This window comes from Cetorhinus maximus, chromosome X (genome assembly GCF_964194155.1).
Source record: "Cetorhinus maximus chromosome X, sCetMax3.hap1.1, whole genome shotgun sequence".
Classification (NCBI taxonomy): domain Eukaryota; kingdom Metazoa; phylum Chordata; class Chondrichthyes; order Lamniformes; family Cetorhinidae; genus Cetorhinus; species Cetorhinus maximus.
In genome coordinates, this window is record NC_135917.1 from 17,654,198 (window position 1) to 17,679,646 (window position 25,449).

At 46.5% G+C, this 25,449-nt stretch overlaps 1 protein-coding gene across 1 annotated transcript in view; it reads right to left on the reverse strand.

The window, feature by feature from the left end:
* Positions 1-25,449, reverse strand: part of pou6f1 (POU class 6 homeobox 1) — a 294,584-nt gene that overhangs the window by 212,230 nt on the left and 56,905 nt on the right. The window contains exon 3 of the mRNA XM_078534560.1: positions 14,081-14,288. Within this exon, the coding sequence (XP_078390686.1) occupies positions 14,081-14,288 (208 nt within the window). The remainder of the gene's footprint in view (positions 1-14,080; positions 14,289-25,449) is intronic.

Below are 25,449 nucleotides of genomic sequence, written 5' to 3' on the forward strand. Positions count from 1 at the left end.
ACCATTCTGTCTTTGTCCTTTTGAAGTCTATCACTAGCCTCCTCATAGTTCAGAATACTTTCAAGTTTTGTTTCATCTTCAAATTTTGGAATTGTGCTCTGTACACCCAAGCCTAGGTCATTACTATAGATCAAGAAAAACAGTGGTCCTAGTAGTGACCCCTGGTGAACACTACTGTGTACCTTCCTCCAGTACGAGAAACAACCATTGACCTACTTTCTGTTTCCAGTTGCTCAGTCAATTTCATATCCATGCTGGCACTATCCCTTTTATTCCATGGTCACAAGCCTGTTAAGTGGCACTTTATTAAATGCCTTTTGGAAGTTCATGTACACCACATCACCCGCATTACACTCCTCATCCCTCTCTGTTACCTCATCAAACAACTCAACAAATTAGTTAAACACAGTTTGCCTTTAACAAGTAGCATGGGGGCCAGCTCGACAGAGTACAGCTTCAACATAGTACTGCAATCGGGAATTTAGTGAATGAGGGAATTCTAAGTGTTTTAATGGATGATCTTTATCTAAAATCTAGTCATTGTGCATATATCATTTAACTTTACTTTAAAGATGAACTTGTAGTTTCTTTCAGTCTCAGTCAGTGGTAAACAAGCTACCTGCTAGTGGCAGCTGCACAGTTGGTTTATTAGATGGCTAGTTTCAACTGGTTCCCTAGTCAGCAAAGCCAAACGCAGCTCTTTGGAATTCCAGCTAGTATAAAGAGAGGAGGTTTATGCTCATGCATGCAGTAAGTAGCACAGAGGCCAGCTCGATGGGCTACAGCTTCCGCAGAGTACAATGTCGTTATTCCCAGTGGTAGAAGATGGGAAGTGGTGTTCCACAGTGATCTATGTGCTGGGACCACTGCTGTTCACAATTTACATTAATGATATGGAGTTTGGAATTAAAAACACAGGGCAGAATCTTGCCCTTGGATGGCGTGTGGGCCCCACCGGCTCGGCAGCGGGTGGACAGCCGATCCCCGCCACTGAAACGGGGCCGCCGCCATTTTGAGTGGGCGGGTCAATTAACGCCTGCCCAGCGGCATCCCCGACAGGAAGCGCTATGTGCTCCCTATGTAGGGGGGGAGGGATTCCCCATCTGTCAAAGTGAGCACTGCTCCCTGAGACTAAGTGCTGTCTCAGGGAGATTAGTGACAGGTAAGAAAAGTCAAAAAATAGAAAAATTTAAAAATTATTAACATGTCCCCCTCATGTGACAATGTCACACGAGATGGGACATGTTAATAAAAAGGACATAAACTTTATTAGACTTTTTAAAAACGGACATGAAACTTCATCCCGCCAGTGGATGAAGTTTCATGTATAATCAGAAGCCCGCTGGGGCTCCTGGCCTGCCCGCCCGCCTTAAGGTTGGACAGGCAGGTCTTTAATTATCTTAATGAGCCTGTCAATGGCCTCAATTGGCCATTGACAGGTTGGCGGGTGGACAGTTGATTTCACTGTCCACCCGCCTTCCTAAAAGTTTAAAGGGATCGGGATGATGTCGGGGATTCCTCCCGACATCTTCCCGCGTCATTTTTCCCTCGGCAAGCGGGCCCTTCCCCCAAATCACCGAGGGGAAAATCCTGGCCACAATCTCTAAATTTGTGCATGACACCAAACTGGGGGAGCGGTAGGGAGCAGGGTGGGGAGGGTGGTGGTTATGGCAGTTACTCAGTACTGAGGACTGCAACAAATTACAGGACAACATTAATAAACCTACAGGGTGGGCAAAAAAATTGCCAGATGAAGTTTAACACTGATAAACGTGAGGTAGAAACAGAAAATGCTGGAAAAACTCAGCAGGTCTGGCAGAATCTGTGGAGAGAGAAACAGAGTTAATGTTTTTCTATTTTTATTTGAGGTTTCCAGCATCCGCAGTATTTTAAATGTGAGGTAGTATATTTTTGGAGGAAGAATAGGGAGGTCACTTATGACTTGGAAGGTACGAGTCTGGGTGGGGTAGAGAAACAAAGGGATCTCGGAGTACAAATACAGCAATCACTAAAAATTGTGACACAGGTTAGCAAGGTCATAAAAAACAAACTAAGCACTAGGTTTTATTTCTGGAGGGATAGAATTGAAAAGTAGGGAAGTTATGCTGAACTTTATCGAACCTTAGCTAGACTACATGCAGGGCCGCAAATTCCCAACTCCACAAACCCAACTCGGGAGAAGGTGCTCTGAATCTTCCAATGTTTTGTTCTGGGGAGTCAGGTGCTGACAGAAGTCGGGTCCGACAAGCCCAGAAAGAGTTTGGAGGCAGCCACAAAGGTTGCCGGGTGCCAAGACCCACCTCAGTGCGCTGGTACTTTGTCTCGGTTACAATAAAAGCAACAAAACAAAAAACAGCCCCTCTAACCCTGACCCTTCTTCACACCCCTCACCCCCCACACATTCCCCATGCCCCATCCATGCAAACGCCTGCCACTCATGCCCTCCACCCACCTCCCCATGGCCCTTTATACCCTCCATGCCAACCTATACCATTGTACCCACCCCATGGCCCTTCATACCCTCCATGCCAACCCATGCCCCCCACTCATCTCCATGGCCCTTTATACCCCCTATGTCAACTCAATGCCAACTCATGCCAACCCATGACCCCACCCATCACCCTTTGCCCTTATACCCTCCATGCCAACTTACCCAGTATCCACCACGGGCAGGCTTCAGGAGCCACGGTGAGATGAAATAAAATGAAGTTCTAAGTGCCTATTGCAGACTTCACTATAATCAAAAATCACTCTGTGATAACATTTAAATGCCTTCAAGTACTCAATCCTTTATGAAAACGTACATTTGTGTTCATTTGTCCCCCTTTATAACTACCTTATAGTGTTTGCACATCTCTGTAATTTAACAGCAAATTTGTTGTTCTATATCTTTCCCTTTAGTTGGTGGCCTACAGAACACACCCAGTAGTGTATTTGTACCTTTTCTTTCTTAGCTCTAACCAAATAGATTGTATCCCTGATCCTTCCAGGACATCCTTTCTCTCTCCAATGCTGCAATATTCTTCTTAAGCAATACAGCCGCCCATTCTCCTTTCATTCCTTCCCTGAACACCTTGTAACCAGGAATATTTAATACCCAGTCCTGCCCGGTTTTGAGCCAGGTCTCTGTTATCACCCCAATATCACCAACCTTATTTACCACACACTGTGTGTTCACATGCGTACACAGTAAACATAATTTAGGCCTTACTGCATTCCCTCTTACTCTGACCCCACCTAATACCTTACTATTTCTTACTCTTATTTCTTACTCTGGTGCAATATGTCTCTCCCAATTCTTTGTGCACCTGGTTTTATTATTCTATGTTACCTCCTCGTTTAATGTCATCTGCAAATTTTGAACTTGTGCCTTGTACATCCAAGTCTAAGTCATTAATCTATATCAGGAAAAGCAGTGGTCCTAGTACCAGCCCCTGGGGAACCCTATTGTCCACCTTCCTCTAGCCCGCAAAACAACTGCTCACCACTCCTCTCTGTTTCTTGTCACTCAAACAACTTTGTATCTATGCTATCTTTTATACCATGGGCTTTAACTTTGTTGGCAAGTCTATAGTGAAGTACTTTATCAAATGCCTTTTAGAAGCCCATGTACACCATATCAACTATATTACCCTCATTGTTACCCCATCAAAAAACTCTATTAGATTAGTTAAACATGATTGGCCTTTAACAAATCTGTGCTGGCTTTTCGTAATCCAAATTTATCCAATTAACTGCTAACTTTTTCCCAGATTATCGAATCTAAAAGCTTTTCCACCACCAAGGCTGTAGTTAATGGGTTTATGCTTACACCCTTTTTTTAACAAGGTACATCATTTGCAATTCTCCACCACCCCTCTATCTAAGAAGGATTGGAAGTTATGACCAGTACTCCCGTAATTTCCACCCTTACTATCCTCGGATGCATTCCATCTGGTCCGGTAAGACCTGTCTGGATACTTACCCAATTTATAGTTCTGCACCAATTAGAGGCTGAAGTGTTGGATATAAATTATATTTAGGTAGGGGGATCGTGACATGAAAGGATGGCTTTTTAAAAAACTTGAATTTGTAGCTACACATGAACAAGTGGACGAGCAAACTGATCATGGTACCATGGTGCAGGGAGCCATTCAAGCGGGGGAGTAAAAAGGAATCCCGTTGTGTTAGGGGCAGTATAGTTAGGGGGATAAATCCTGCTCCCAGCAGCCAAGAGTGTGAGTCCCGAAGGCTGTGCTGCCTACCCAGTGGCAGGTTTAAGGACATCTCCTCCAGGCTGGAGAGGAACTTGCAGTGGGAGAGGAGGATCCAGTTGTTGTGGTGCATGTGGGTACCAATGAGATAGGTAGGACTAAGAGAGTTTCTGCTGAGGGAGTATGAGAAGCTAAGGGCGAGATTTAAAAAATAGAACCTCAAAGTGAATAATCTCTGGATTACTACCTCAGCCAAAATCAAATTGGTGTAGGGTGAATAAAATCAGAGATTGAATGTGTGACTCAAAGATTGGTGTAAGAGGAATAGATTCCAATTGATGGGGCCAGTATAGCACCAGTATTGGGGAAAGAGGGAGCTGTACCGTTGGGATGGTCTTCACTTGGAACTGCACCGGGACCAGTGTCCTGGTGAATCGTATAACTAAGGCTGTAGAGAGAGCTTTAAACTAAATAGTTTTGTGGGGGGGGGTTCACATGAGGGGGGATTTGGAAAATTAAATAGAAAGGTCAGGGCAATAGTCCAGGACAGCGATATGGGTAAAGATAACCAGGTTGTGACTGGAAGGGACTAAGTGTACAAACATAAGAGTGCACCAATAAACATGGTCAGAGTAGGGAAAAATAGCTTTAAACTAACAGAGTGGGAGGAGGGTTCAGGTGAAGGGAGATTGAACAATCCAAAGATAAAAGTTGAGGCAATAGGAAAGTATATTGATATGGGTAAAGACAAGCTGAGTGGGACAAGAAGGGACAGAGAGTTTAATGGTAGTAGTGCCTCAGAGAGTAAGGACCACGCAGGGAATAGTAGTAAAAAATAAAATTGAAGTCACTTTATCTGAATGTATGCAACATCCACAGTGAGAGAAATGAATTAGTGGTACAAATAGCGATAAATAGATTAGATCTAATCACCATTACAGAGACATGGTTACAAGGTGACTAAGGCTGGGAAACAAATATTTCAGATTACACAACATTTGGAAAAGGAGGAGGGGTAGCCCTGATAATAAAGGATGGCGCAAAGACATTAGTGAGAAAGGATCTTGGCTCAGAAAATCAGGAAGTTGAAACAGTATGGGAGGAGATTAGGAATAGCAAGGTATAGAAAACACTGGTTGGAATAGTTTATAGGCCCCCTCAAAATAGTTACACGGTTGGACAGGGCATTAAACAAGAAATTATTGGAGCTTGTATTACAGGCAATGGAATAACAATGGGGGACATTAAACTTCATATAGACTGGACCAATCAAATAGGCAAAGGTAGCAAAACCATAGAAAAGTCATGGCGCAGAAAGAGGCCATTCAGCCCATCATGCCTGCGCCAGTGGTCTGGAAGATGAATTTGTAGAATGCTTTTGTGACATGTTTCCTGGAGCAATATATTGTGGAACCAACTATGGATAAAGCTATTTTAGATCTAGTATTGTGCAATGAAGCAGAGTTAATTAGTAATGTCATAGTAAAAGATCCACTGGGAAGTAGTGATCATAATACCATTCAATTCCATGTTAAATTTGAAGACAACATACTCCAATCACAAACAAGAATCTTAAATTTAAACCAGGCCAAGAATGTGGGGAGAAGTGACCAAGGTTGATTGGATAAATAGACTAAAAGGTATGGCAGTAAATAAGCAGTAGGGAATATTTAAAGAAATAATTCAAAATGTTCAACAAAAATATATTCCTTTGAAAAACAAAGGGCAGAATTTTCCCACTGTCGTTTGGGGAGCAGGCCCCTCACGTCCATGCATAAAATGACACGCGGTGACGTTGGACGAGCGTCCTGATGTCACCATGCGCCATCGCGATATTTCGCTGGGCGGGTGCGCGATGATGTCCGACGCACGCCCGTCATTAATTAACGGGCCACTTAAGGCCCTTGAGTGTACAATCAATGCCGATTTTTCGGTGCCTGTGCAATCTTCAGGTCGGCGCACGGGCACAACAAGCAGGCGGGTAGAACACATTTGTATTAACCTCATCCACGGGTGGGATAAGAGGGCTCACTGGGGTGGTGAATGTGCACAGTCAAGTATTCATTGGTGAAAGTTTTTCAAACTTGCCTGTGTGATCTGCAGTACTTCTAAACTCATACCAGCTGCTTTTTCTAGACTCTTAACCTTCAGGTCAGCACTCTGCAGTGAGGAATCTTTTCTGGGCCTGTAGCTTTCAGGAAGCCTTCCCTTAGCCTGGGAATGGGAGCTGAACTCTCCACTGGAGGCACCTCCTCTGAGGAGGAAGGGAGGGCTAGAAGGGGGAGGAGGCCAGGAGTGGACAATCAGCCTCCAGGGGAGCCACCTTTGGGAGGACAGGTGCAGGCACAAGGGGTGCAGGGCCAACAGGAAGTCCAAGGTGGAAGGGGCCGCAAAAGATGCCACTATCCTACTGCCAGGGTTTACAGGCAGCGATGCAGCTACCTCAGTATGTCTGAGGTGCAATGCCGAAGGAGGCTCCGTCTCTCAAGGGAGACAGTGAACTATACCTGTCAGATGATTGGCCCTGAGATCTCCCCTAACTGTGTGGGTGGCCACCCCATGCCAGTGGCTCTAAAGGTCACAGCTGCCCTCAACTTCTATGCCTCTGGCTCCTTCCAGGGCTCGGTGGGTGATCTTTGCGGTGTCTCCCAATCAGCTGTCCACACTCGTGTCAAGCAGGTTACAGACCCTCTGTTCAGACATGCATTGACCTTCATCCACTTCTGTTGGGACCAGGCTGGCCAGACACAGTGAGCCAGAGGCTTCGCGGCCATTGCTGGCTTCCCCCGTGTCCAGGGTGCTATAGACTGTACACACGTGGCCATCAAGGCGCCAGCGGGTGAGCCCGGTGCCTTCGTCAACAGGAACGGTTTCCACAAGAGTTGCCACTCTCTCCACGGAGGACGCTTGGCGCTCGAACATGAGGCGCTTTGCTTCAGCGAGCGTCCGCGTGGACTCCTCCACCACAGACACCATGCCAAGCAAAGCCTCATGTATCTCCCCCAGATGCTCCCGCACACCCGGCTGCATATCCTGCCCCTGCTGCATCGCGGACGACTCCAGAGGGACATCATCAGGCACCGACTGAGCATGTGCCTGGTCCCCTGCAGTCCTCCGACTGCTGGTGCCATGGGCACTCTCTGTCTCTGCCAGCTCCTCCAGCGACTGTGAAGTGCCCTCACCACTGTGCCGATGTTCGAATTCCCACCGAGGTGCTAGTATCTGCGCTGGTGCCTGCCTCGCAGAGATGGTGTGATGCTGGTGAGACTTCAGGCCCCTCAGGTGTGAGAGGGGGCATCTGCTGCTCCTCCTCCCAGCCCTGCTCCGATGATGCTGAAAGGAAGAACAAGGACATTGGATTACTGAGCATGGAGACAATGACAAAGTGAGTTCATCTCTGTCTCCCGGATCATTATGCGCTCATCCTTCCATAACCAATGGTCAAGCCATGTTGCAAAATTAAATCATTTAACATTCAGCAGTGTTATTGCTGTTGGGAGAACAATGCTGACCTCACTGTTGGGCATAAATACCTGGCCGTGGCACCCCAGCCTCACTGATGCCAGTGGACCTGGGTGCATGGTGCCTCTCCAGATCCAGGGCCTCCTGCTCGAAGCGGCTAAGATTGGCGATCTGCGCCTGGTTGCCGCCAGTCCTCGTCCGCTCCGCCATGTTATGAACATTCTTCTCCTGAAAATGAGAGACGAGCATTAATTAGTGCAACTTGTACATGGACTCTGTTCGCGCACGGCCCACCCCAACCAGAGTGGGACATATCAGGGCTCCAGTGCCTCCTCACCCCGCTGCTGCCAAACACTCATTCACAGATGCTAGGCCTGCTCCCCACTACCCCACCCCACCTTGGACACATGCTGCCTACATCACGTTAGCCGCCACGCAGTATATCCTTCCATAGCAAGGAGGCGCAAACACGTGGAGTGCAGAGGGCAGCAGATGGTTCGTTGCCCACGTTACCTTGAAGCTCCCATCCCACCATCTCAGCATCCTGACTAGGACATGTCCTGGAGTTCCAGCACTGTGCCTAGGTGCAGCTCCTCCAGGCTGCTCCCACACCAGTCATGTGGGACTCAGTGTAACACATGCTGCGGGGGCAAAACTCATCTCCTCATCACCCTCTCAGGCTGACCTCAGCATGGGCAGTATCTGCTAGCCCACCCAGCAAAGGACAATGATTCAATGCAGTCACCACACTCGGAACTGGGGGGCGCGGGTGCAGCAGGGGGGAAAAGGCTACCTGGTGGGTTAAATGCCCAATGCCAACATGGTACACACCCTGCCAGAGCGCAACAAGTCATTGAAGCGCTTGCGACACTGGATCCAGGTTCGCCGCACCACATCGCGGGAGCTCACCACCTCCGCCACCTCCTCCCAGGCACGTTTCGTCATATAGGGGGGCCTCCTCCTCCCATCCTGGGGAACCAACACCTCCCACCGTGCTGGCACCTCCTCGAGGAGGGCAGCAAGGCACTCATCTGAAAAACGAAGGGCGCAATGGCCCCCCGCCCTACCCTCCAGCCTGGCCTGCTCCGCTGGCCTACCCTCCGGACTGACCTGCTCACCAGAAGCCCTCTGCTGCAGCCTTGCACTTGCCATTGTGAGCAGCCTAGGAGAGGCTGCCAGGCCTTCATTTAAAGAGGCTGCCGGGTCGCCACTGGACCCAGCGGTCTGTGCACGCCCGCTGCCGCCCGCCTACTCCCGCTATCCTCGGGAGTCAAGAAATATGCTGGGCGGACCTTAGGTGGCCCGCCCGCGTAAAATGGCGGCGTGGACCTGATCACGGGAGGTGATTAGGTCCACGCCCGCTCCCACATTGCCCCTGCCCCCACCCCCACCAATCAGAAAATTCAGGCCAAAAACTCAGTGAGGAAGATCCATCTGTGGCTTGCTCAGGAGGTTAGGAATAGTATTAGATTAAAAGAGGCTTATAATGTTATAAAGAATATTAATAAGTCTGAGGATGGGAAGGTTTTTAGAAACCAGCAAAATTCCATAAGACCATAAGACATGGGAGCAGAAATTAGGCCATTCGGCCCATCGAGTCTGCTCCGCCATTCAATCATGGCTGATAAGTTTCTCAACCTCATTCTCCCGCCTTCTCCCCGTAACCTTTGATCCCCTTACCAATCAAGAACCTATCTATCTCAGTCTTAAATACACTCAATGAGCTGGCTTCCACAGCCTTCTGTGGCAATGAATTCCATAGATTCACCACTCTCTGGCTAAAGAAGTTTCTCCTCATCTCTGTTCTAAAAGCTCTTCCCTTTACTCTGAGGCTGTGCCCTCAGGTCCTAGTCTCTCCTACTAATGGAAACATCTTCCCCACGCCCACTCTATCCAGGCCTCTCAGTATTCTGTAAGTTTCAATCAGATCCCCCCTCATCCTTCTAAACTCCATCAAGTATAGACCCAGAGTCCTCAAACGTTCTTCATATGTTAAGCCTTTCATTCCTGGGATCGTTCTCGTGAACCTCCTCTGGAGCCTCTCCAGGGCCAGCACATCCTTCCTGAGATACAGGGCCCAAAATTGCTCACAATATTCTAAATGTGGTCTGACCAGAGCCTTATAAAGCCTCAGCAGCACATCCCTGCTTTTATATTCTAGTCCTCTCGAAATAAATGCCAACATTGCATTTGCCTTCCTAACTACCGACTCAACCTGCAAGTTAACCTTAAGAGAATCCTGGGCTAGGACTCCCAAGTCCCTTTGCACTCCAGATTTCTGAATTCTCTCCCCATTTAGAAAATAGTCTATGCCTCTACTCTTCCTACCAAAGTGCATGACCTCACACTTCCCCACGTTGTATTCCATCTGCCACTTCTTTGCCCATTCTCCTAACCTGTCCAAATCCTTCTGCAGCCTCCCCGCCTCCTCAATACTACCTGTCCCTCCACCTATCTTTGTATCATCTGCAAACTTAGCCAGGATGCCCTCAGTTCCTTCATCTAGATCATTAATGTATAAAGTGAAAAGTTGTGGTCCCAACACTGACCCCTGCGGAACTCCACTAGTCACCGGCCGCCATCCTGAGAAGGACCCCCTTATCCCCACTTTCTGCCTCCTGCCAGACAGCCAATCTTCTATCCATGCTAGTACCTTGCCTCTAACACCATGGGCTCTTATCTTACTGAGCAGCCTCCTGTGCGGCACCTTGTCAAAGGCCTTCTGGAAGTCCAAGTAGATAACATCCATTGGCTCTCCTTTGTCTAACCTACTCGTTACCTCCTCAAAGAATTCTAACAGATTTGTCTAAATTTATAAATTTCATTTATAATATTCCACCAAAAAGTTGATAAAAAGAGAAAAAATAGAATGAGAGTAAACTAGCAAGGAAAATAAAAATAGATCGTAAGAGCTTTTACAAGTATATAAAAAGGAAAGGAGTAGCTAAAGTAAACATTGGTTCCTTAGAAACAGAGACAGGAGGAATTATCATGGGGAACTGAGGAAATGGCAGAGAGATTGAACAAATGGTCTGTCTTCACAGCAGTAGCCAAAAATTACATACCAGAAATAGAGGGTAACCTAGGGGCTAATAAGAGTGATAAAATTAAGGTAATTAATATCAGAAGAGAAAAAGTACTGGGGAAACTCAGGAGACTAAAATCCTACAATTCCTCAGGAACTGATGGCCTACACCCTAGGGTTCAAAAAGAAATAGCTGCAGAGATAGTGGATGTACTAGATATGATTCTCTAGATTCTAGAACAATCCCAGCAGATTGGAAGTCAGCAAGTATTACATCATTATTCGAGAAAGGAGGGAGAGAGAAAACAAGGAAGTACAGGCCAGTTAGTCTGACATCGGTCACCAAGGAAGTGCTGGAATCTATCATTAAGGAAGTGTTAACAATTCACTTAGACAAGCATTGTATGATAAGAACAAGTCAACATGGTTTTACTAAAAGGAAATCCTGTTTGACTATTAGAGTTTTTTGAGGATGTAACTAGTAGGGTAGATAAAGGGGAACCAGTAGATGTAGTATACCTGGATTTTAAAAGGCATTCGATAAGGTGCCACACAAAAGGTTAATATACAAGATAAGGCTAATGGAGTTCGGGGTGATATATGGGCATGGAGAGAGGATTGGTTAATGAACAGGAAGCAAAGGGTATGGATAAATGGGGATTTTTCAAGTTGCCAGGCTGTGGAGTGGAGTGCTGCAAGGATCAGTGCTGGGGCCTCAACTATTTACTATATGAATTGGAATGAGATGAAGATACAGAGAGTAATGTATCTAAGTTTGCTGATGATACCAAGCTAGGTGGAAAGGTAAACTGCGAGGAGGAAACGGAGAGGCTGCAAAGAGATAGACAGGTTAGGTGAGTGGGCAACAAGATGGCAGATGGATTATAATATAGGGAAATGTGAAGTTATTCACTTTGGTCATAAGAATAGAAAAGCTGAGTATTTTTTAAGAGGTGTGAAACCTGTAAATTTTGATGTTCAGAGAGACTTGGTGTACTTGTACAAGGAACATCAAAAGTTAGCATGCGGGTACAGCAAGCAATTAGGAAGGCAAATAGCATGTTGGCCTTTATTGCAAGGTGATTGGGGTACAAGAATAAGGAAGTCTTGCTACAACTGTACAGGGTTTTAGTGAGACCACACCTGGGATATGGTGTGAATTCTGGTCTCCATATTTAAGGAAGGATAAACTTGCATTGGAGGCAGTACAGTGGAGGTTCACTAGATTGGTAAAAACAAAAAGCTAAAAGCTACTGCGGATGCTGGAAATCCAAAACAAAACAAAAACAGAATTACCTGGAAAAACTCAGCAAGTCCGGCAGCATCGGCGGAGAAGAAATCAGTCAACGTTTCGAGCCCTCATGGCCCTTCAGCAGAACTGAAGCATAGTTTCAACAAGGGAGAAATATAAATTGGTTTAAGGTGGGTGGGGGGGAAGAGACACATTGAGGGTGTGGTGTGAGCAGATAATCAAAAGATGTCAGAGACAAAAGGGTCAAAGAGGTGTTGAAGGTGGTGGTCTTTGTCTGAGAAAAGTGCTAATTAAGAATGCAAGACAGGATATTCAAAGTACAGCTCTAGTGGGGGTGGGGTGGAAAGACTAAAGGTTTTAGTTTTAGATTTAAAAATAATGGAAATAGGTGGGGAAAGAAGAATCTATATAAATTATTGAAAAAAAAGGCGGGTGGGGGGGGAAAAGAAACGGGGTGGGGATGGGGGGAGGGGGGTTTAAGATCTAAAGTTGTTGAATTCAATATTCAGCCCAGAAGGCTGTAAAGTGCCTAGTCGGAAGATGAGGTGCTGTTCCTCCAGTTTGCGTTGGGCTTCAGTGAAGCCCAACGCAAACTGGAGGAACAGCACCTCATCTTCCGACTAGGCACTTTACAGCCTTCTGGGCTGAATATTGAATTCAACAACTTTAGATCTTAAACCCCCCTCCCCCCATCCCCACCCCGTTTCTTTTCCCCCCCCACCCGCCTTTTTTTTCAATAATTTATATAGATTCTTCTTTCCCCACCTATTTCCATTATTTTTAAATCTAAAACTAAAACCTTTAGTCTTTCCACCCCACCCCCACTAGAGCTGTACTTTGAATATCCTGTCTTGCATTCTTAATTAGCACTTTTCTCAGACAAAGACCACCACCTTCAACACCTCTTTGACCCTTTTGTCTCTGACATCTTTTGATTATCTGCTCACACCACACCCTCAATGTGTCTCTTCCCCCCCACCCACCTTAAACCAATTTATATTTCTCCCTTGTTGAAACTATGCTTCAGTTCTGCTGAAGGGCCATGAGGGCTCGAAACGTTGACTGATTTCTTCTCCGCCGATGCTGCCGGACTTGCTGAGTTTTTCCAGGTAATTCTGTTTTTGTTTTGTTCACTAGATTGGTCCCAGGGATGAGAGTGTTGTCATGTGATGAGAGGCTGAGTAAATTGGGTCTATATTCTCTGGAGTTTAAAAGGATGAGAGGTGATCTCACTGAACATTCAAGAATATGAAAGGGCTTTGACAGGATGGATACTGAGAGGTTGTTTTCACTGGTCGGGGAATCTAAAACACGGGGGCACAGTCTCAGGATAAGGGCCCAATCATTTTAGACTGGGATGAGGAGAAATTACTTCACTCAAAGTGTTGTGAATCTTTGGAATTCTCTACCCCAGAGGGTTGTGGATGCTCCAACATTGAATATATTTAAGACTGCGATAGACAGATTTTTGGTCTCTTGGGGAATTAAGGGATATGGGGAGTGGGCGGGAAAATGGAGTTGAAGCCCAAGATCAGCGATGATCATATTGAATGGCGGAGCAGGCTCGATGGGCTGTGTGGTCTACCCCTGCTCCTGTTTCTTATGTCATGTTCTTATGTGACACTGATATGCACGTACAACAGATAAAGCTCTAGCTGAGTTACAACAGCAGCTGTAATTTAGCCGCTCGAATTTAACAGAGATGGTATAATTCCAGTTGTTCATTCGATGTCAATGGCAGCTTAGGCAATTTATAATTTCTGCTGGCACTAGAGTTATCAATTTACAATCTAGGCTTCTAAAAAGTCTAACAAAGGGACTCAGTCAGTATATAGAAAGAGATTAAAAACTTTTTGAGCAAAGATATGTGCTTCCATTGATCCGTGAGTCATGTCACAAAGTGTGCTAGAAGATAACTGTAGGAAATTATCCTTCAGATTTCCTCATTAAGTAACAAGTTAATTACAGTACAATAATTTATTAAAATTATGTGGTTAGTAAATTTGACCACTTTCTTTTCATTAAGTAGATTCCACTGTGTTCTCAAAAATGAAACAGAAGCATTGTTGGGATTCTCACAAGGTTAACAGAAGCGCTGTTTATAAATGCATACGGTCCAAGAGTCTTCAAAAAATAAATCCTGCTCACCAGTAGACCTGCAGCGGTGGTTCTCCTGCACAGGATCTCTGGGAACTTTTGGTGCCTCAGTGGAAATGTTGCTTTCATTGTTTCCCCCACCCACTGCTGCTGCAGGGAGAATAATTCCTCGAGATTCCACATCACCTCCTGCTTTGGATGAAACATCCACCTTTCGTGATGAGACTTTGCTGATTTCTTGCCCAGTCATCACAGTGGTCTGTAAGAATTAAGAATCAAATGTAAAAACTGCATCTTGACCCTCAGTTTTGATCCTATGTCTAGTCGTTCCGCTTTTAATTTTCAGGGCTGGTATGAGTTTTGAGATCTGAAGTAGAGACCTAAATTCTCTGTGGGTCCAAAAGTAGTTTTTTGCAAATTAAAGATGCAACCAACATTTGGCCTGTGATGTACCCATTTGAAAAAAGCAACATTAATTTTGAATATTAAACATATGAAAGTATGACTTCCTTGGCAGCACAGTGGGTAAATACACTACAGAGTGTGAGCTATACAGACCAAAATGAATCCAGATTTGATCTCTGGTCTGCATTGTTAGCTCATATTTAACCAAGAATAGGTAAATCATTACAATTGTTCCCCGCGGTAGGAGGGGAAAGAGGAGGAGACAATAATAAGCCATTCCTGCTGAAAACAGGGCAAGGACAAAACTGGACTTAATAATGATACATTCATCATTAAAATAGAAACAGCCGTTGATACTCATTATACGGTTCCCAATAGCTAAAATTGCTTCAACCTTGAAGTAACTGCAAAACTGGTTTTGGTTCAGATTAATGTGCTTAAAACTAATGCTGCTACACTTTATGCCATTTATCTCAAGGCCTGGATTTTGACCTCGTCGGGCCTGCGCAATCGGCAGGCCCAGGAACAGACGGGAAAGGGTCCCCCAGCCGCAATTTCACACTGGCTAGCCAATTAATGGCCAGCCAGCATGAAACGCGCCCGGAGAAAGGCCGGTGGGGGCAGGAAGAGAGTGGGCACCAACGTCACTGCGGGTGCTGGCGAGCGCTTCCACTGAGCTCCCTGAAGGCAGACAGCTACCTCAGGGAGCTGCAGACCTCCAGATAACAAAAGAAAGCACAAAAATGCTGCAAAATAATATCCGTGCAGCACCTCATAAAAATGCTGTACCCAGATATTTCTGTTTATTTTATATCCTAACGAGTTATCATCCCGCCCTTGGATGAGGTTTCATCAAAAATGTAAAGGCCGCCTGGCCGGGTTGGCCCATCCGCCAACACAAGGTTGGACGGGCACGAAAAATCGCTTACAACTGCGCCGTTAATGAGCTAAATTGTCCGCTTAATTGTCGGTGGGCACTCTTCCGACTTGAACACGCCGAGCTAAATATCGCACAACCGCGCGATGACATCAGGGTGCTCGCCTGACATCATCTCGCACAATTTTATGCCCGTTCAGTGTGGCAGGCGCGTGCCTGCCTGCAGAACGTAAAATTCTGCCCCAAGAGTGCAAAGGGAAATGGGGGAGCCACTGGCTGATATATTCAATAGTTCATGCAGGTCGAGGTTGACTCCTATGAATTGCAAAGTGTCTCACGTGGACCCATTATTAAGAAGTGGGCACAAGCAGGTAATTAATTTTAGGCCTATGAGTTTCATGTCCATGTCGGGAAACTAGTGCAAAGCATTATATGGGCTGTGATTTATGATCACATGGAGAATTTGGTGATCATTAGGAAATGTAGTTCCTGCCTGACTAACTTGATTGAATTCTTTGGAAAAGTAACCAGAGTGGTAAAGATAAAAATGATGTTGTATTCTTTGGCACTGAAATTCCTCAAAGATTGTGTCGGAAGACCAGTAATTTGCCTTAAGAAAGCTCCTTTACAGAATCACAGAATGATTGTAGCAGAAAAAGAGATCATTCACCTCGTCAAATTCCTCGATTGAATTTGTCTTTACCACACTCTCAGGCAGCACATTCCAGATCCTAATCACTCGCTGCGTGAAAAAGTTTCTCCATTGCTTCTTTTGCCAATTACCTTAACTCACTGTTCTCTGGTTCTCTATCCTTCCATCAATGGGAACAGTTTCTCTCTATTGGCTCTGTCCAGACCCCTCATTATTTTGAATACCTCTATCAATTCTCCTCTCAGCCTTCTCTCCTCCAAGGAACACAATCTTCTACGTAACTGAAGTTCCACACCCCTGGAACCATTCTCTGAATCATTTCTGCACTCTTTCTCATGCCTTCACATCTTTCCTAGTGTGGTGCCCAGATATGGACACAATGTTCCACACAAGTTTAACATAACTTCCTTGCTCTTGTACTCTATGCCCCTATTAATAATGCCAAGGATACTTGATGCTTTATTAACTACTTTCTCAGCCTGTCCTGCCACCTTCAATGATTTATGAACATATACCCCCAGATCCCTCTGCTCCTGCACCCCCTTTAGAATTGTGCCCTTTATTTTGTATTGTCTCTCCACGTTCTTCTTACCAAAATGAATCACTTCTCACTTCTCTACATCAAATGTCATCCGTTCATTCCAGCAACTTGTCTATGTCCTTTTGAAGTTCTACACTATCCTCCTTTTAGCTGACAATACTTTCAAATTTTGTACCATTCACAAATTTTGAAATTGTGCCCTGTATACCAAGGTCTAGGTCATTAACATATATCAGGAAAAGCAAGGGTCCCAACACCGACCTCTGGAGAACTCCATGATAGACCTTCCTCCAGTCTGAAAATCATCCATTAAGCACTACAGCCTGTTTCCTGTCACATATCCAATTTCATATCCACGTTGTTGCTTTCTCTTTTATTCCACGAGCTCTATCTTTGCTCACAAAGTTTGTTGTACAGACTTTATCAAATGCCTTTTGGAAGTCCACATCAACAACATTGCCCTCATCAACCCTCTCTGTTACCTCATCAAAAAACTCAAGCAAGTTAATTAATGTTATATATTGTCATATTGTCTGTAAATAGCTAGGAACTAATGCATTACGTGTAAGTGTTCCTGGGGCCACATTTCACAGCTGCAGTAGAAATTGAAGTGGTGTGTACATAACCAGTTCAGTCTGGTTCTTCTTTTGAACCAGACAGCATGGCAAAATTAAACATCATGATTTCTGATCTTTACAAACTTCAACTGTGATTATTAACATCTGGGAACTAAAAGGCAACAAGATCACATAGCAGTTAAATATGAATTTCCTTAACAAATCTGTGCTGACTTTCCTTAATTAACCGCCATTTCCCCAAGTGAGTATTAATTTTGTACCAAATTATCGTTTTTAGAATCTTCCCCACCACCAAGGTTAAACTGACTGGTGTGTAGTTGCTGGGTTTATCTTTACACCGTTTTTAAAACAAGGATGTAACATTTGCAATTCTCCAGTCCCCTGATACCATCCCTGAGTCTAAGGAAGATCAGAAAATTATGACCTCTGCAATTTCCACCCTCTTCCCTCACAAAGTTGATAAGGACCAAATGGGATGCACCCAAAGATACTAAGTATAGATGGTCTATCCAATACCTTTACCTTATCAATTTTAAACCCTTCAAGAGTCTGAACTGAGCATCCTCTTTCACCAGGGCCTGCTCAGTATCTTCTTCCTTGGTAAAGACAGATGCAAAGTATTCTTTTAATACCTCAGCTATTTCACTGCCTCCATGCATAAATCCTCTTTTTGGTCCCTAATCGGCCCTTCTCCTCTTTTTACCACCCTTTTGCTATTTATGTTGCTAATAGAAAACTTTTGGGTTCCCTTTTATATTAGCTGCCAGTCTCTTTTCATACTCTCTCTTTGCTTCTCTTATCTTTTTTCTTCAATGCCTCTCTGAACCCTCTATAGTCATTTGGTAGTACAAAACTTGAGTATTGCTGAAAAAAGAGACACTTTAAGCTTTTCATCTTGCACTCATCAGGACACTTCACAAGAATACCAATATAAGAGGGAAACAACAATTTATACTGTAAGTGAAGACAGTGCAGATTGATTGGCAAGAGGACTCTGATTGGTAGAGGCGCTGCCATGAAGAATGCACCAGTGATGGTGACTGTCAGTTAACTGCCAAGCGTTGTTTGAAATTTAAACCAGGCAGCTTGTCAAAGCATTGCCCTGAGGAATGAGTCAGTGAATGGCTGTGACATTTTGTTTAGTTGACACAGGCGCAATATGTGAACCCTCTATATTCAGCCAAGTTCTCATCTGTATTATCTACTTGACATCTGTCATAAGCACACTTTTTATCCTTCATCTTAATCCCTCTGGGTGGAATTTTCTGTGCCCACTGGTATCGGACATGTTCGGCAGCATGAGCAGACAATATGGCAAGGAGGCCAAAAATCGGTGTCACGACAATCGTGAAACCAGTTTGCAACTGTCTGCTCTGCCCGTCAATGAAAGGCCGCGTATTCCGCTGTAGGACACAGGGAACCTTATTGTAATACATCGACATATCATTGTAAGCTCAGCCCGTTGGAATCATTCCCCCACGCTGGATCATCCGAGCATCTCAACATGTTTCACAACAGCATGTATAATGTGTGCACTGGTGGGCTGCACTTTGAGGGGAACTCAGAGATGAGTGCACAGTAAGGTTCCGCAGCACTCGCCAGGGTTGCCTGTAGGACTTCAGCGTTGAGGCGGGTTGGGGGGAGCAAGGGCTGCACTATGGTCAAGATGCGTTGGTGAGGGGCAAGGGTTGCACTGCGATTGAGGTGACTTGGGGGGGGGGGGGGGTTTGCAAGGGCTGCACTGTGGTCCAGGGAATTGGAGGGGCAAGAGCTGCACTGGGTCGAGGGAATTGGAGGGGCAAGAGCTGCACTGTGGTCGAGGGAATTGGAGGGGCAAGAGCTGCACTGTGGTCGGGGGAATTGGAGGGGCAAGAGCTGCACTGTGGTCCGGGGAATAGGACGAGATGGAAGAGCTGGAGGTCTCCCCGGATGAGGGAGATGCTGACAGGGATGAGGGTGAGGGGTTCCTTGGAGGCGACGATGATGGGGATGAGGCTCTTGCACTGGCCAGACGAGGCTGGCGCTCGGGAGGCCCTCATAGCTGCCAGATTTGTGGAGGATGATGACGAGATGCAGTGAGGAGACACCGTAGATTCTCACATCGCATCTGTGAATGTCTGACGCCAGTCTGGCTGATGGCAGCGCGAATACCCTCTGTGGTAAGGTTCCTGTCATGGAGAGTCAGTGAAGGCCCTAATAGTCGCTCGATTCCAGGAAGATGATGACAACATGCAGTGAGGACATTCCATAAATCTTCACATAGTCTCTGAGAATGTCTTACTCCTGTCTGGCCGAGGTCAGCTCACTTGCGCTCTGTGATCAGGGTCATATCATAGTCGCAGCCATGAAACGTTAGACATATCTGATGCTGTGTCCACCTTCAGCACCTCAGCCCTTCAGGAGCACAGCGTCAACATTCTGGCAGCAATGACCAGCACCATCGAGGTGCAGGCGTCAGTAATGTGTCCAGTGAGTGTGAGGCTGGACCATCACTGTGGTCTGAAGGTTACACACTGCACAGGGACAAGGCCCTGGACTGAGACACCTGCCTTTATCTTGTACAGAAAGGTTTCACATCTGAGTGACACAAACACTGCTCATCAGAACAAGGAGCCATAGACAGGGAGACATTCCTGGGAGTTTATTTACAATAGTGAACATTATGTACAAGTGATTAACACCCGTGCCCAGGCTGTGTAACTACATCTTCTTAACTTTCCTAACCCTGCCGCTATGTCTTGGTGCTCCCCGGACATCCACAGTGGAGGTGGAGGCAGCCTGCTGACTGCTACACCCTGTCTGTGATGACTTTGGTGGGCATCCTCTGGAGGGCCGAGACCTGGAGGGCCCCGGCCTGCTTTCGGGGTCCTGCTGTGTGGCAGTGACACCCTCCTCGGCCTGTGGAGCTGGAGCTGCTGGGGTCACAGGAAGAGGGGATTCGGATGGGCCGGACACTCCCGGAGTCACCTGGGTGGATGGCCCCGGGGTGTGCACCTGCTGATCCTCCTCCCTATGGGTGCCCGAGGGCCCCTGGCTGACTCCTTGAGGAGAAGGGGTAGCTGGAGTGAGATCGAGCTGCCCCACACCCCTCTCACGTACACACTGTTGGAGGCCAACTATGGCATCAGTGATGGAGTTAAGCCCACACAGCAGTGCAGGAGCAACGTCCTGGACCAAGGTCTCTACGGCGGCCGCCATCCTACCAGTGTTGATCTCGGTGCGTTGCAATGTCGGCGCTATCACTTCAGACTGAAGGCAGACAGACTCCTCCATCGTGCCTTGCAATCTGAGGAGTGCAACGGACATCCCTTCCTGATGTTCCCGAGCTTGTCTTTGCAGCTCCAGCAACTGAGACATGACCGAGTCCAAAGGCTCATCATCTGACTCGGACTCAGCAACGTTCTGGCCTCCAGCAGCTCCTCCGAGTGCCGGGGACCTGGGAAGTCCCTGCCTCCGCCTGCTGTGGATCAGACAGTGCGATGTGCTCACCAGATTGTGACCCTGAGGCTACTCTAAAGCTCGGTCCCACCGAGGTATGGTGTCTCTGCGCTGGTGGAGGGTGTGGCTGAGCGCTGCGATGGGACTTCAGGGAGGGTGCCTCCAGATTCCTCTTCAGAGGTTTCTTCGGGGCTTGATTGAAGGCCCTGGGTCATGGACTCCGTCAGTTGTCTCACAGGTATGCCTGTGAAAGCAAGGAGAGATATTTAGAGTATGGCAGGGGGCTGCGGTACAGGGGAAGTGACTCTCAGCATGGTTATCTGATGGATGTTGCACTGCTGAATCCTCACTTGGTAGAGCAGCACCAACCTCACCGTCAGCACAGGAATGGTCCAGATCCTCGCCGGCCAGCTGGATGGCTCTGTTTTCAAAGTCTGTGAGGACCTTGATATCAGGCATTTCTCCACCGGTCTGCGACCTCTCCCTGTTGTTGTGAGCCAGCTTGTCCTAAGACCATAAGACATAGGAGCAGAAATTAGGCCATTCGGCCCATCGAGTCTGCTCCGCCATTCAATCATGGCTGACAAGTTTCTCAAACCCATTCTCCCGCCTTCTCCCCGTAACCTTTGATCCCCTTACCAATCAAGAACCTATCTATCTCGGTCTTAAATACACTCAATGACCTGGCTTCCACAGCCTTCTGTGGCAATGAATTCCATAGATTCACCACTCTCTGGCTAAAGAAGTTTCTCCTCATCTCTGTTCTAAAAGCTCTTCCCTTTACTCTATGGCTGTGCCCTCGGGTCCTAGTCTCTCCTACTAATGGAAACATCTTCCCCACGTCCACTCAATCCAGGCCTTTCAGTATTCTGTAAGTTTCAATCAGATCCCCCTCATCCTTCTAAACTCCATCAAGTATAGACCCAGAGTCCTCAAACGTTCTTCATATGTTAAGCCTTTCATTCCTGGGATCGTTCTTGTGAACCTCCTCTGGAGCCTCTCCAGGGCCAGCACATACTTCCTGAGATAAGGGGCCCAAAGTTGCTCACTTCTAAATGTGGTCTGACCAGAGCCTTATAAAGCCTCAGCAGCACATCCCTGCTTTTATATTCTAGTCCTCTCGAAATAAATGCCAACATTGCATTTGCCTTCCTAGCTACCGACTCAACCTGCAAGTTAACCTTAAGAGAATCCTGGGCTAGGACTCCCAAGTCCCTTTGCACTCCAGATTTCTGAATTCTCTCCCCATTTAGAAAATAGTCTATGCCTCTACTCTTCCTACCAAAGTGCATGACCTCACACTTCCCCACATTGTATTCCATCTGCCACTTCTTTGCCCATTCTCCTAACCTGTCCAAATCCTTCTGCAGCCTCCCCGCCTCCTCAATACTACCTGTCTCTCCACCTTTCTTTGTATCATCTGCAAACTTAGCCAGGATGCCCTCAGTTCCTTCATCTAGATCATTAATGTATAAAGTGAAAAGTTGTGGTCCCAACACTGACCCCTGCGGAACTCCACTGGTCACCGGCCGCCATCCTGAGAAGGATCCCCTTATCCCCACTCTCTGCCTCCTGCCAGACAGCCAATCTTCTATCCATGCTAGTACCTTGCCTCTAACACCATGGGCTCTTATCTTACTGAGCAGCTTTCTGTGCGGCACCTTATCAAAGGCCTTCTGGAAGTCCAAGTAGATAACATCCATTGGCTCTTCTTTGCCTAACCTACTCATTACCTCCTCAAAGAATCCTAACAGATATGTCAGGCATGACCTCCCCCTAATGAAACCATGCTGACTTTGCCCTATTTTACCATGCACTTCCAAGTATTCTGAAATCTCATCCTTAATAATGGACTCTAAAATCTTACCAACGACCGACATCAGGCTAATCGGCCTGTAGTTTTCTGTCTTTTGCCTCACTCCCTTCTCAAACACGGGGGTTACATTAGCGATTTTCCAGTCCTTTGGGACTCTCCCTGACTCCAGTGATTCCTGAAAGATCACCACTAACCCCTCCACTATCTCTTCAGCTATCTCCTTCAGAACTCTGGGGTGTAATCCATCTGGTCCAGGTGATTTATCCACCTTCAGACCTTTCAGTTTTCCTAGCACCTTCTCCTTGATAATGGCCACCATACTCACCTCTGCCCCCCAACTCTCTTGAACTTTGGGGATGTTACTTGTGTCTTCCACCATGAAGACTGACGCAAAGCACCTATTCAGTTCCTCCACCATTTCTTTGTTCCCCACTACTACTACTCCTCCAGCGTCATTTTCCAGCGGCCCAATGTCCACTTTTGCCTCTCTCTTACCCTTTATATATCTAAAAAAACTCTTGCAATATTCTTTTATATTACTGGCTAGTTTACCCTCATATTTAATCTTCTCTCTCCTTATTTCGTTTTTAGTTGTCCTCTGTTGGTCTTTGTAGGCTTCCCAATCCGCTGGTTTCCAACTGTTCTTCTCCACATTGTACGCTTTCTCTTTAGCTTTTATGCTGTCCCTGACTTCCCTTGTCAGCCATGGTTGCCTCGTCCTCCATTTAGTATGCTTCTTCTTCCTAGGGATGAATTTTTGCTGTGTCTCCCAAATTACTCCCAGAAACTCCTGCCATTGCTGTTCCACCGTCTTTCCTGCTAGGCTCATCTCCCAGTCAATTCTGGCCAGCTCCTCCCTCACGTCTCTGTAGTTGCCTTTATTCAACTGTAATACCGTTACATCTGATTTCAGCTTTTTCCTCTCAAATTGCTGGGTAAATTCTATCATATTATGGTCACTTCCTCCTAAGGGTTCCTTCACCTTAAGCTCCCTTATCAAATCTGCCTCATTACACATCACTAAATCTAGAATTGCCTGTTCCCTAGTGGGCTCTACCACAAGCTGCTCCAAAAAGCCATCTCGTAGACATTCCACAAATTCCTTTTCTTGGGATCCACTACCAACCTGATTTTCCCAGTCTACCTGCATATTGAAATCCCCCATGATCACTGTAACCTTGCCTTTCTTACATGCCTTTTCTATCTCCTGGTGTATCTTGTGCCCCACATCCTGACTACTGTTCGGAGGCCTGTACATAACTCCCATTATGGTTTTTTTACCTTTGCGATTCCTCAACTCTACCCACACAGATTCTACATCATCTGACCCTACGTCATTTCTTGCTATCGATTTAATTTCATTTCTTACTAACAAAGCAACCCCACCCCCTCTGCCAACCTGCCTATCTTTTCGATAGGATGTATATCCTTGGATATTTAGCTGCCAGTCCTGATCCCCTTGCAGCCATGTCTCCGTGATGACCACCACATCATACCTACCAATTTCAATCTGCATCACAAGCTCATTTACCTTATTTCGTATACTGCGTGCATTCAGATACAACACCTTCAGTCCTGTATTTCCCGTCCCCTTTCTCATTGTCGTCCTTTTATCTGATGTGCTTGAAGTTCGATTCCTAGCCCTTTCAAAACACTCTGTCCTATTTTGTGTTCTGGAGACTTTAATAGCCTCTCCTGGGCTCTCCTTTCTTTTCAGTTTTTTCATAATTTTCCATGAAGTTGAATCCACTCCCCCCCACATGCTAACCTGCTGCTTTGTTTCCCATTAGTCATACTTCTTGGAGTTTTACCCTTCCCTCTTGAATACAGATGGAGAGAGCGTAAGCAGGACACCTACCAGGCCAGATGATAAGTATGCATGAATTACCTGGAAAAACTCAGCAGGTCTGGCAGCATCGGTGGAGAAGAAATCAGTCAACGTTTCGAGTCTTCATGACCCTTCGGCAGAACTGAAGCATAGTTAGGAGAAAGATGAAATATAAGCTGGTTTAAGGTGGGAGGGCGCGGGGGGAGAGAGAGAAGTTGAGGGTGTGGTGATTGTGGAGATAAGCAAGCAGTGATAGGAGCAGATAATCAAAAGATGTTACAGACAAAAGGATCAAAGAGGTGTTGAAGGTGGTGATATTGTCTAAGAAAGGTGCTAATTAAGAATGGAAGACAGGACACTCAAGGTACAGCTCTAGTGGGGGTGGGGTGGAAAGACTGACAGCGCATTACAGGTATAGATTTAAAAATAATGGAAATAGGTGGGAAAAGAAAAATCTATATAAATTATTGGAAAAAACAAAAGGGAGGGGGAAGAAACGGAAAGGGGGTGGGGATGGGGGAGGGAGTTTAAGATCTAAAGTTGTTGAATTCAATATTCAGCCCGGAAGGCTGTAAAGTGCCTAGTCGGAAGATGAGGTGCTGTTCCTCCAGTTTGCGTTGGGCTTCACTGGAACAATGCAGCAAGCCAAGGACAGACATGTGGGCAAGAGAACAGGGTGGAGTGTTAAAATGGCAAGCGACAGGGAGGTTTGGGTCATTCTTGCGGACAGACCGCAGGTGTTCTGCAAAGCGGTCGCCCAGTTTGCGTTTGGTCTCTCCAATGTAGAGGAGACCGCATTGGGAGCAACGAATGCAGTAGACTAAGTTAGGGGAAATGCAAGTGAAATGCTGCTTCACTTGAAAGGAGTGTTTGGGCCCTTGGACGGTGAGGAGAGAGGAAGTGAAGGGGCAGGTGTTGCATCTTCTGCGTGGGCATGGGGAGGTGCCATAGGTGGGGGTTGAGGAGTAGGGGGTGATGGAGGAGTGGACCAGGGTGTCCCGGAGGGAACGATCCCTACGGAATGCCGTCAGGGGGGGTGAAGGGAAGATGTGTTTGGTGGTGGCATCATGCTGGAGTTGGCGGAAATGGCGGAGGATGACCCTTTGAATGCGGAGGCTGGTGGGGTGATAAGTGAGGACAAGGGGGACCCTATCATGTTTCTGGGAAGGAGGAGAAGGCGCGAGGGAGGATGCGCGGGATATGGGCCGGACACGGTTGAGGGCCCTGTCAACGACCGTGGGTGGAAAACCTCGGTTAAGGAATAAGGAGGACATGTCAGAGGAGC